Raw genomic sequence first — 13239 nt, forward strand, 5'->3', positions numbered from 1 at the left:
ACCATGGAGGAAGGGCCATGGTGCTACTATGTTACCATGGTTTAGTAGTGTATAGGGCACTGACCTGGGAGATAGGCTTCCTATTTCCAGATCTGCCACCCACCTGTTGTGAAACCTTGGCTGAAATCATTCCACCTCTCTGAGCCTCCATTTCCCGCCCTTTGTCTGTCCTATGTAATCAGACTGAAAGCTCTTCAGGGTAAGGACTGTTTCTCACTGCATGCCTGTACAGTTTCCAGCACTCTGGGGTCCTGCCATCAGTTAGGGCCTCTAAGTACTACTGTTTATACACACACACATGCTTGTAATCGGATCCCAATCTTAGCAAGAATGTAACCGACTCACAAACGTGATTTGTTTTAATTTAACTTCATAAAAATGTATGAAATACTCAGGAGAACAAACAATTCCAAGAAACCCGCCTCCCAACAGCAGGAAGCAGAGTTAATGCTTTGTACAAAAATAATAAATATTTGAAAAGGGAAAGATTATTTTAGTTTAGGTTGTTATTTGTTTAAGAACAGAAGCTAGGGGAGGGGCCAACCTGGAGCTTGTGAGATCAAAGAGACTAGCAAGGAGACCCATACAGAAGCTGTAAACCAGAGACACAAAGACCATGCACATATACAAAACCATTTTCCCTACCATCCACTCATATTTTCTCCTCTGTTTACAGTGTAAGACTTTCACCCAGGACTTCATGAGAGAACACATTATCAACATATATCTCCACCAACAGCTCTCTGTCTTGAGTGCCAAATCTACAGAGGAAAAAGTAAGTAAGGAGTGGTCTAGGCAGAAACAGATGTTCATCGCCACAGAGCATGTCCTAGGATAACTTATCAAGAGCATCAAGATAATGGTTATTCTGCAGCTGTATGAAGTAGTATAGCTGATGGCCTCCAGTACTATTAGAAGGTTTGTTAACATTTCAAGCATTGGGAAGTTGCCTTCCAGCTGTCTGGAGTATCACCATATGCAATTAATACAATGACCCAGCCAGGTCTGGATTCAGCTTTTGGAACCCTGCTTGCCTGCGTGATGAAGATTTCAAATCAAATTTCCTTGCTTGCCCATCCCCTAACTCCGTCTCTTGCTGCTGATCACTTCCTCCTCCGACTGTGACTTTTCAGGTCCTCCAACTCCTTCTCCATCAGATGGGACTCAGCTGTGGTTTCAGAGAGCTGCAAGCAAGAGAGTAAGAATAATCACTCACATATCTAAAGAGTATTGTTTTTATAAGGTTAATGACAAAACAAGGAAAATACTATTTAACTTATATATCTCTAAAGTCCCATTAAAGCACTTTACAGACATGTGGGCCTCTTTGGGATGGGACTTGGTAGGTTCTGACTCTGTAACACATTGTACAACAGCTTTGAGAAGAAGTGAAAAGGAGCATCCCCTGTTAAGATTTTGGATTTCACAGCACGCTCCATCCAGAGACCTTGCAGAGATTTACAAACATGAATGAATTAGCTGGGTAAGGTAGAGTAATAGCATTCATTTTATAGATAGAGAAACTGAGGCACATATGTTCAATAAGTTGCCCGAGGCCACCCAGAAACGCTGTAGAGAGCATAGATCTCCGGGCTCAGGTCCTGTGCTTTAACCACAAGAATATTTTTCCATCTGAAACAGCAGAAATAATTTAGAGGAGGAGAATGTAATTACCCAAACAGCTATTTTATTAGGATGACATAGTACAGGGGTAGCCAAACTGCAATTAAAATGCAGCTTGTGGAGCCCCCATGGCCTCTACATTCTCCACCTATCACACGGTGTGTCGGGAGCTCGGGGCTTAGCCCTTCCACCCTGGCAGAATTCTAAGGGCTTCTGCCAGAGACAATTGGGACTTCCTGAGTGTGTGAGGGGAAGGGAAAGGGGAGGGTATTCAGTCTCTCCCCAAAAGCTTGAGTCAAACCCTCCCCCTTAATGGTTCTCCCTGCAGCTCCCACCTGTTTGCCAGTGCCTCAGCTCCCAACTTGCTGGCTCCAGCAGCTGCTGTGCAGGAAGGGGTCTGGTGGCACCACGTGACTAAGCAGTCCAACAAATCTTGGCAAAAACCAGGGATGGGGAGGTGAATGCGACCCCAGATACACCCCTTAGCATGTGTCACCTCTGGCTTCTACCCAGCAGAGAGAAGGATCTTGGGGCTGGAACCCCATGGAACACACCTACTGGGACTTCAGCAGGAGCAGGGATGAAGCACTGAGCACCCCTTCTCCACAGGGCAGAAGCCCCTAACTCCATCACCCTGTCATAGGGCTGAAGCCCCAGTCCAATAGGTACAACTTGGCTTTAGAACTTCTGAAGAATGTTTATGCGGCTTAGAGACTCAATAAGTTTAGCCACTGCTGATAGCAGTTAATATTCTTACTTTGTTAAGCAGTTATTTTTCACTCCAGGAGTGGATGCATTTTATCATTGAAGTTGTAATCTCCATTATATGACTGTATTTCACTTTATAAAGCTCTTTGGGGTGAAAGACTATATGGAGATGAGAGATCTTTTTCATTACTCTCACAAAAAAATAAGCCCTTTTGGACCCTAAGTTCTCAAAAGAGCAAGAATGGTCAAGGTCTTCATTTCACGGACTCTGCAGAAGCTCCAACAGTAGCAAGAAGATGTTAGAAGAGAGACAAGAAGGCATTAATATACAAACAGAAAATGGAAAGCACGAAAGGTGTGGGGGAGGTCTTCCCATATCATCCAGATGTTCAAGGCCCTTCTCTCAAATATGGTGCTCACTGTAATCCAACTCTTCTGCAGAAGGACTTTTCCTCCTCTTGTAGAGGAAGTTGATGAGGTCAGTCTTTACTTCTAGCAGATCACAGTGTTAAATGTGTCTAACAGCAGGGAAGGGCTCAGTCAGAATGGAAGTGGGGACACAGGCTGGCATTAGAACCTGTTTTTGGGATGAACCAGAGCTCTTCACTCTGTCACAGGGGTATTTCTGGTCATTTAAAAAAGGTGAATCTCCCCATCCTCACCATGTCCAGCAGGATATCCACTTTCAGACGCAGGAGATTGTTCTCTTCCTCCAGTTGCTGGTTGCGCTTGCGCAGGCGCTGCGTCTCCCTGCGATCCCCACTGCTGCTCCCCGACTCTTAACAAAGACAGGTCAAAGTTATAATCATCAGGTAACTTTCCCAGACTAAGGCTATGGCTACACTGCCGGTTTTTTGTGGAAGAGGATATGCAAATTATGCTCTCATTTGCATATCTTCTTCCGATTCTTTTTGCGGAAGAGGTTTTACCACTAAAAAGCCCCATGTAGACGGGGCCATTTGTCGGAAAAAAACCCTTTTTCGCAAGATCCTGTAAACCTTGATTTTTGAAGAATAAGGGATCTTGCAAAAAAGATTTTTTTTCCAACAAATGGCCCCGTCTACATAGAGCTTTTTAGCGGCAAAACCTCTTCCACAAAAAGAATTGGAAGATATGCAAATGAGAGCATGATTTGCATATCTTCTTCCGCAAAAAAACGGCAGTGTAGCTGTAGCCCAAGGTAGGAGAAGTAGCACCTTACCTGCTATCCACTGGCCATTCTCAAACTTCAGACTTTGTCCAGCGAGGTTCATGTTGGGAGTGCCATAATCCAGACCAAGCTCAATTTCACGGGTCGATCTGTCCAGCTGGAGAAAAAATCCTCAATTTTTCTACTTTTCATTTTCTCTCTCCATACTTCCTTTCACACCTTCACTTTTCTTCATGTGACTGGCATTTTTGTGAAAGGGGCTATACCACTGGCCCTAGAATCTGATGTCTTACTATTAACATTGCATATACTGGCGGGCTGTGTCTACATTGGCACCCCTTTCCGGAAAAGGGATGCTAATGTAGACTTTGGAATAGGCAAATCCACGGGGGATTTAAATATCCCCGTGGTATTTGTATTAACATGGCTGCCGCTTTTTTCCGGCTTGGGGAAAAGCCGGAGAAAAGCGCCAGTCTAGACGTTATTCTCCAGAAAATAAAGCCTTTTCTGGAGGATTTCTTATTCCTACTTGAAATCCTACTTGTATCTTTGGTGCTAGTTATAAGGAAAGCCTCTGTCCCGCTGGGATCTGCATTAGATGTTTCAGATACAGTGAATTTGGCTTCTGAATGAAGGAGGAGTGAAGTATGCCACTAACAAATCATTCTACTTCTGGTCTCACTATCCAACCATCAGTAAGCAGTCATGACTCAGGACCAGAAGAGGAAGGAGAAACAGTTGAGACTATGAGGCTATGTCTACACTCGCGGCTTCTTGAGCAAGTATGGCCGTTCTTGCGCAAGAATCCGCAGAGCTTCCACACTGCCCGCCTGCTCTTGTGCAAGGAAATTTACAGTACAGCCTGGTAAGAGAGGGCTTCTTGCGCAAGAGCTACACTCTTTTTTAACAGGTGTAAGCCCTCTTGTGCAGGAGCTCCTGCGCAAGAGGGCAGTGTGGATGCTGGGCAGGGATTTCTTGCACAAGAAAGTCCTATGGCTAAAATGGCCATCAGAGCTTTCTTGCCCAAGAGAGCATCCATACTGCCATGGATGTTCTTGCGCAAGAAGCTGCCAGTGCAGACATAGCTGAGAGAGGAAGGATGAAGTGTCTAATACTTTGTTATGATAATTATTACAATAAAATGTCTAAGGCAGATTGCCTGTCCTTTGTTATAAAGGGCTGATAGAAGATCCCTATAGCCCAACACTTACCGAGTGCAGGTTGGAGAGAGAGGCTGATTTCCTAGGTGGTGTTTTCTTGGGACTGAATGTGTTCCCAAAGAGAGGCATGGCTTTCCAATCTCCAAGCCTGCTCACCTCTGCTGCCTTGCCCTGTTTTCTGTATGCAATAAAGAAACATAGAAAGAAAAGCTCAGACATTTCAAAACTTATTTATCACACCTTACACTACAGCAGAGCTACTCAACTTTGGAAGCCCCAGGGGTCACAATGATACTCCTTGCACATGATGAAGGCTGCAACTTACGTGTGGTTGCGTATACATGCAAATATATGCAAATAGCTTCTTTCACACTGACGGGCATGAATACAAAGATTAAGGCAAGACTACACAACACGCAGGCCCCATTTAAGTCAGTTCTGCTGATATTAATAAAATGCAATATTTACCTGATTTCCACCCATATGACAACACTTTTAATGAGCAATGACAATCCAGGAATTTAACTACTAAAACGCATATCAACAGAAGACCGTTATATTGACGCGCCATTGTGGAGTGTGTTCCCAGTGGAAGCTATGTTCCAAGGATCCCACCTGCGGGCCGCATGTTGAGCCCCGTGTAAACCCAAACTGCTCCGTGGGCTGCAAACAAACTGGCCATGGGCTGCGTGCTTAGTAGCCCTACATTACAGGATGACTCTCTATAGCAGTGGTCCCCAACCTTGAGAGGCTCCCGGGCGCCCGGGGGCGGGGCCATTCATGCGCAGGGCGCCTGGGGGCGGGGCCGCATGTCCTGGGGCACGCCAGGGGCGGGGATGCCCTTGCACCCGGCGCCGGCATGTTCCTGAGGGCCAGGGCCGGGGCCAGGGCCGTGGCCACCCGAGCGCCTTGTGCCGTGGGCCCGGGGCTGGCGCCGCCGCCTGAGCCGCACGCCTGGGGCCGCCACCGGTGCCGCACACCCGCATGTGCCCAGGGGCTGGGGACGCCTGAGCGCAGCGCACCAGGCGCCGGTGCATGTCGCGCGCCTGGGGCCAGCGCCTCCAGTGCGCCGCACACCGGGCCGGCCCAGGTTGTCGGTGGGCGCACACAAATGCCCCGGCGGGTGCCATGGCGCCCGCGGGCACACCGTTGGGAACCACTGCTCTATAGAATATTCAGGATTTTCAGTTTCTGGTGTTTGTTGGTTCCAATTATCAGTATTTATGGTTAGATAAATTATGGCTTTTTAAAAAGTAAAATGATAGGATATGTTTAAAATCACTGTTTTAAAAAATTATTCTGAGACTTTTCTTAATACCTAAGGATGAGTCCTCAGTGAAGTTCTTTCTGAAAAGAGTCTGAGTGTACATACACTATTGTAATTTTAGAGTATTTTCAGTTACATTTTTATAGAAACCCACTAGTTTCCTCAAATATTTGATCTGCTGGAAACTTTATTGATTTTATTCAGTTGTATACTAAAACCAGGAAACCCAAGTATATTTTCAGAGCTTAGTATAATCCAGTTTTAAAAAGAACAAAGCTTCTATATGAAGCATTCTCCCTGAAGTAGTCTCATCTGCCTGGAGTAAATTGTCCCTTTCAAGGGAGGTCTCCACTGCTGATTTACCCAGCCTGTACTGGGTGGCTGTGTCTAGACTGGCAAGTTTTTCCGCAAAAGCAACTGCTTTTGTGGAAAAACTTGCCAGCTGTCTACACTGGCCGCTTGTATTTTCGCAAGAACGCTGACTTCCTACTGTCTGAAATCAGTGCTTCTTGCGGAAATACTATGCTGCTCCCGTTCGGTCAAAAGTCCTTTTGTGCAAAGCTTTTGCGCAAAAGGGCCAGTGTAGACAGCTCAGATTTGTTTTGCGCAAAAAAGCCCTGATCGCGAAAATGGAGATCGGGGATTTTTTGTGCAAAAGCGCGTCTAGAATGGCACGGACACTTTTCCGCAAAAAGTGCTTTTGCGGAAAAGCATCCGTGCCAATCTAGACGCTCTTTTCCACAAATGCTTTTAATGGAAAACCTTTCTGTTAAAAGCATTTGCGGAATATCATGCCAGTCTAGATGTAGCTGGAGAGAGATTGCTCCCCATGCTCTTCCCATGCTCCCCCTGCTCAATCAGAGGCAATTTGAGTGGGGCATGGAGTCACATACTCCCACTCCCCAGATTTCTGCCTTCCATTTAGCACATCCACCTACCCCAAAGTTTGAAAACCACCACCTGCCACCAGGAATTGGCAGATCAGAAGCTGATGGGAGCTGCGCAGCCTACTCAGGCCACTTGGCTTTCCATGCTAGGGAAAATGAGGTGTTAGCTGGCTGCCCTACTCCCTGAGATTGTTTGCCTTTGCACAGCTGAGCGTTCACCAGGCAAGACAGGCAGCACAGCTCTATGCTGTGCCTTGAGGTTCTCTTGCCTCTCCCCTCAAAGAGCCCTCTGAGGTGCTTTCTTGTGACTGCTCGGGCTCCTCAGGAACAGCAAAAGATCCAAGAGTCCAAGATCAGCAGCAGCAAGCACCTCAGGGAGCAAATTGTGGCAGCCAGGCTTCACGGGCAGGGAGTTTCATTGGCCAGTGTGTCAGCAGGCTCTTTACAGCAGAAGCAAGAGCATGTCAAGGCACAGTTTGAAGCTGTGCTGCCCACTCTGCCTGAGGAGCACCCTGCTGTTCAGAGGCAGCCCAGTTTGGAGAGCAGGACAGGGATGACTGCTGGACATCCAGCCAGCACCCTGGCTCCTTCAATGTGGAGAGAACAGGCTAATGCAGCTTCCAATCTGCCAGTTACTGGCAGGAGGTAACAATTTTCAAACTGTGGGGTATGAGAACATGCTAAATGGAAAGCGAAATCGGGGGAGGGAGGCATGCCACAGAGTTTGAAAATATCCGTGCTAAATGGGAGACAGAAATTGGGGAGGGGTACGTATGGCCCCACAAGTTCCCTCACATGCCGGTTCTGCTTCCCTGGAGCACATTATCTTGCATGTCCCCTCGCCACGTCATCTCTGGTGCACATGTGACCCCGAGAGCTACCCCCTCCCCCCGGCCTCTACCCTCCCCTCCCCAATGGAAAAGTCAAACTGCGTCTGTGCTTGTGCGCGCGCTCTTCTCCTGCACCACAGCTCAGCTGGGCAGGCCGGAGACGCGGGGGGGGGGGGGGGGGGGCCGCGAAGGGCAGACGGGAACTTCCACCCCACGAAACAGCCCTCCTGCCCGCAGCAGCCCCGCTCACGGCGGAGCAGAAAGCCGCGCCCCTAAGCCAAAGTCCTGGCGAAGCGGGTTTTATTTACCCCCCCCCCCCATGCCCAGATGCACCAGGGGCGCCCAGCTGGGTCTGCAGCGCCAGAGCGCGCTTGCCCGGCGGGGCCGAGGGGAGGGGGAGGGGTGGCCCTCGCTCCCCCGCACGACTGGAGCCGACAGACATTGCCCCTTTAAATAAAAAAAAACGAGGCTGAACCATCCGCCCCCCCCTTCGAATACCCGCGAGGCTCATTCTCCCCTCACCTGTGCCAAGCGTCCTAACCTGACTAGGTACGCACCGCCCCCCCCACCCACCCGCGCAGGCGCACTCGTATCCGACACTTCCGACGTCCACAGAGATGGTCCGTACCATCGCGAAGGAAGAGGTGGGGATTCTACCACTGAGGAGAGGGGAAGGCAGGGAACCAGCATGGCACGCCAGTCTGTATGAGGGCCTGCGTTCAAATACGCTGGATCCAGGGCGCTGCTTGTGAACGGGACGATCCGTATTCAGCGCCCCTCACAGCGTTTCGAGCTATGAGCCGCTACCCGGTGTTGGACGCGCCCCTTCTCCAGCCCGGAATGGTGGAGTCGGGTTCGCGAACGATCTCGCGCGGGGAGAGTTGATTCTGAAGCTAGGCTGTACCATGGAAGGGGCGGGGGGGTGAGTGCGAAGCAACGGCATTAGTTCGCTCGCTTCTTCTTTCTTTCTAAATCTAGTGCCTCCCCCTCCAGTTCCCTGTTTCCCCCAGCGCCGCCCAATGGGAGCGGCCGTTCCCTTCTGAGTGCCGAAGGGAATGGTTCGCGCTGCAGCGTTGCCATGGTGATAAAAGGACGCCCCGCGAGGCCAGGTGTGAACTCTTTCGCTGGAGGCTTTTTCCCGCATAGCGCCGCCTGGGGGCTCGGGCTCGCGCTCAGGTGAGCCGTGCGCACGCAGCCAGCCGGCCCCCCCAAAGGCTCTGGGAGAGGGGGGTGGGCTGTTTCAGTGCCAATTGTTACGCGGGGACTCATCCTCCAATGAGCTTCACCCGCTCACCTGAGCCTCGCTGGCCATCGTGCCACAGGAGGCGCCGGGCCAAGCCCCTGGCAATGAGGGTTTGCAAAAAGGGATTCTCATAGGTGCCGGCTCAAAGCCACGTCCAGCAGCATTTGCCAAGGGGCTTTCAGTTTGAGGGCAAGTGTGACAGAGGAAGGGAAAAAAGCTCTAAAATCTCTATATCAGGGCTACTCAACTGTGGTAGCCCCCAGGGCCCACAATGATACTCACTGCACATGCTGAGGGCCGCAACTTAAGCGTGGTTGCATATACATGCAAATATATATGCAAATATATGCAAATAGCTTCTTTCACACTGACCGGCATGAATACAAAGATTAAGGCAAGACTACACAACACGCAGTCCCCATTTCAGTCAGTTCTGCTGATATTAATAAAATGCAATATTTACCCAATTTCAATCAGCACTTTTAATGAGCAATGACAATCCAGGAATTTAACTACTAAAACACATCAACAGAAGACCATTATATTGACTGCTTTTTTTGTTGTTTTAGCTCCCCGTGGGCCACAAACAAACAAGCTGCGGGCCACGTGTTGAGTAGCCCTGCTCTCTATAAAAAAAAAGTTCCTGGGGAATGACAGTGATGTCAACGTCAATAGGCTAGGGGTGAGGGTAGGCAGAGCCAAAGCAGAACAAGCCCCATGGGCAGCATGGGCCACAGTGGCGGGATGCACTCCCTTCCCTCCCCCAATGAGGTTGAAGGCCCAGCCTCCTGCAGGGGAGGAAGCCTCTGGCCTCCTTACCGGATTCAGCTTGTCAGCTTCACGCACTGCCATTTACCTTCCCCCTCTACCAGCTGGGGGGACAGACAGAGGGGAAAGCCTGCAGTGCCTGGGAGCGGTGTGTGGTGTGAAAACAAGTGCATCCCCAGCTCCTCATGCCCAGGCCCTGCTCCCCCAGCACCTCCTGCACCCTCCCTCCTGGCCAGACTCTGTGCCCTTACTCCGTTCTGCACAAATCCTGCACCCCCATTCCTATTGCACTCACTGGCAGAGACAAGAGGGGGAAGGCATGCATGGGAGAGAGGAGGCTGTATGGCTCCTGCCTTCCTGGAGCACTGGGGAGGGAGGAGGCCACTGGAGGGCGGGCGCTGGAGGCAGCAACACTCCAACCCCAGAACATCTACACCAGGCATTCTGCGGGCATAGCGTGGACGAGGCCTTGCTGCTTCCCCTTCTCACTGGGCCAACGCTGATGATGGGATGTTATTCTGTTGTCCAGCAGGAAAGACTTTTTTATGTATAGAGATTAATCATTATGTCAGTTATCAATAATAACTTGTATATTTTCATTCATGCAAATAGGCATTCTTATACGGCTGTTTGTTGACCACTTATTCTAAATTTTGATGTGGTTTGGCTGTTTAGTTTGAAAAGTTGCCACCTCCTGCCCCAGAAAAAGAGGTTGGCGAGCGTAGCAAGCAGGGGCTGCAGCCCCCTAGTATTTTTATAATGGAAATGTTTTGTCTCCACTTTGCTAGGAATTTATATCTGGTGCTGGAAATGTGGCAGTCTTAAATAATACTTCATTGATTACCTCATTCCAAGAATTTATGTGGGCATTGCCCCTGAAACAAGCAAAGGAGACTGAGAACATGCAGTGGAACCTAGATGCAAAACCTTCATGTATCTTTTGCCAGTGAACAATCAACACTACATGGTCACATATTTTGTTGCTTATTTAGGCCAAGCTGTATGACTAGATGGGTACCTGTACTTCCACTCCAGCCAGGCCTCTTGATTCCATCCCCTACTATGGATAGAACTGTTGATTTTGGTAACCTTAGTGGAAATTTGGGATTTCTAAAAATGTTTTGGTTTCTGATTTTCATCAACATCAGTACAGTTCTGATAAGTGAGTGTGGGTGCAGCTAAGGGCTCCACTAACCCTAACTGGACTCTAATGATTAGGTCGCTCACTCACCCTATAGGCTGAATGACTAATTGGGGACTTTAATGGAAATCAGAACTTTTCTAACTTTCTCACTTTTTTCACCAAAATCAATAGATTTCTGCCCATTGATACCTACAAGATTCACTGTGATTCTGGAACTGATCAGATGTGATTTTTTTTTAACGATGATAATGTTACAGACTAACAAAGAAATGCCATTGAGTTGAGTGTGGGATGTTGCTTTACTGGGCCAGCTAAACATAACCTGCCACAATTTGGGCAGGTCTGATTAGGGCATGATGTGGACAATTCAGCAGTGAATACCTGCTCAGATGCTGAAGAAGAGAGAGCGAGCTAAGATTTAATTTGTTTCATCCACACTTTGTCTGCAAACTTGTTGACTGTCAGTAGATGGCTGGGGAGATTTTGCTATGTTGTATTTCTTGATGACAGACTGATGAGTTGTGGTGTAGATGTTATATGACCTTACCCAGGTACAATCTAGACTGAACAGCTGTGTACTCTAAATTCTCCAATCAGAGGTGCCTTCTCACTTCTTTGCTGTGAGAACAATCATTCCTGGGCAGTTCATATACAGCATCTAGCATGCAAAAATCACTCCTAGCTGAAATACATTAATGCTTTGGCTGGGAACTCATGAATTACATACAGTGCAATACCAGAAAATGCCCAGTCCTGGACCTTTCTCTGGAAATGTGTCACACTGCCCAACTCTCTTCTGGATGACACAAGTTCCTATGAAGTCTGTCATTTCATCAGTGGAAAATGATATGCACAAACCTTGTTATCCCAAGTGACAGTTCCCAACACTTCAATCCAAACATACCAGTTTAGACAAAATAAAACAAGTTTATTAACTACAGAAAGATAGATTTTAAGTGATTAGAAATAGAGGCATAAGAGTCAAATGGTCACCAGGAAAATAAAGATAAAATTCAAACTAGCTTCCTAACTTAGCAATCTAAGTGGATTCAAAGCAAAGGTTTTTCTCTTTGTAGACTTTAATGACTGGAAGCTTCTAGGCTAGGATCCTTTCCTCAGTTCAGTGTCTCTTATGGCACTGTTGCTACCATGAGCAGAGGAGTAGAGGTAATTTGTGTTGTGTGCTGTGCTTCCTGTGAGCTGAGTGCTTGGAAGGCCACCCAGGAGAGATTCAAATGTCACCAAGCTGTTAGGGTTGCCAGATGGTTTCAGAAAAAATACCGAACAACAAAAAACCACACCAGGAAAAAGTTTGTTGAGCAAAAAACCCCCACCGTGGCCCCTTTAAAAAGCGTGGTGAGGCTTTTTGGCCCTAACAGGCTGCCGGCGGCCACCTGCCATTTTGCCTCCCTGAGCCGGCCTGGACAGCTCCCCTGTGGAAACCAGTAAGTAGTAGGGTTGCCAAGCTGCTTCTGTATTGAGCTGGACAGCCTGGGATTTTTGCCTCCTGGCCAGGAAAAAATCAGAAAGTACTGGACATTTTAGGTGGCAAAAATACTGAACTGTCTGGTTCAAAACTGGACACCTGGTAACCCTACCAGCTGATTAACAGAGAGCCCACAGCTGGCACCATGTGTTTCTACTGGCTGTGCACATCTGCATGTGCCTTAGTACACATAACAAAATTTACTGTGCACATTAGTGGAAAAAATTAGTGGGAACGTTGGTTGTGGATGTTCTCTATTCTTAAATCACTTCCTCCTCTTTGAGGATTATTTCTAGCTGGAGTTCAGGTAACAACCAGTCTATTTACATAGGAACTCCCAGTTGTTATGTTGTCAATATGTAAGTTCTTGCTTACACCTTTCTTCCTATCAAAGAATGGCTATTTAACAAGGTGATGGTCTACCTGACTTTGTTGACACTAGGTTAAGATGTTGGTTTGTCTTTTCTTTCTGAGGAACTGGTTTGTGCCGGCTTTTCTAAACTTGGTACATATTACAACAATATTATTCAGTAGAATCTTTTAACTTCACAACTTGGCCACACATTTTATCGAGCTAATAGCGTTCAGCAAATTACAAGTTTTCGAATTATACCTGACAAGGCATATTTAGTACAACATTTATCATGGCCTTGTATAAAGGGTGAATATCATGTACAGATTGTCATAAATGTGGATATATTTTAATGTCAGGGTGCCTACAGCCTACAAGAAGCACCTGTTGTGAGGCAAAATCAAAATTAGTATCCATTCACTTTTTCAATGCTTCCCTAATTTGCCAAAAATCTTGTTGATTGTCCAAAGTCTGCTGCTCCACTATATGGATACCAGTTGCGATGGGTTTTGAGGCTTTTCTGAAAGATTTGGACTGTGCTCTTACCAAGATGAGTGAGGTGTGCAAAGGCAAGAGAAAACAAGTCAAATAGAAAATATGGATAAGAATTAGCAGTAAAGA

The 13239-nt window shown here is 47.6% G+C and overlaps 2 protein-coding genes across 2 annotated transcripts in view; one reads left to right on the forward strand and one right to left on the reverse strand.

Moving 5' to 3' along the window:
• Positions 1-344: 344 nt before the first annotated feature.
• On the reverse strand, positions 345-8224 carry CBY1 (chibby 1, beta catenin antagonist). Its single transcript, XM_075936797.2, has 5 exons — positions 8148-8224; positions 4693-4819; positions 3533-3638; positions 2994-3109; positions 345-1184 (listed from the first exon to the last, which is right to left on the reverse strand). Exons 2-5 carry the CDS (start codon positions 4768-4770, stop codon positions 1104-1106), a joined length of 381 nt encoding a protein of 126 aa, XP_075792912.1. The 5' UTR covers positions 4771-4819; positions 8148-8224; the 3' UTR covers positions 345-1103.
• A 50-nt stretch (positions 8225-8274) lies between these two features.
• The window catches only part of FAM227A (family with sequence similarity 227 member A), a 31226-nt gene continuing 26261 nt past the window's right edge, over positions 8275-13239 (forward strand). The window contains 2 exon segments of the mRNA XM_089781183.1: positions 8275-8734; positions 10425-10569. Of these exon segments, the coding sequence (XP_089637309.1) occupies positions 10497-10569 (73 nt within the window). The 5' untranslated portion in view covers positions 8275-8734; positions 10425-10496.

This window comes from Pelodiscus sinensis, chromosome 1 (assembly GCF_052426305.1).
Source record: "Pelodiscus sinensis isolate ZL-2025 chromosome 1, ASM5242630v1, whole genome shotgun sequence".
Lineage (NCBI taxonomy): Eukaryota > Metazoa > Chordata > Testudines > Trionychidae > Pelodiscus > Pelodiscus sinensis.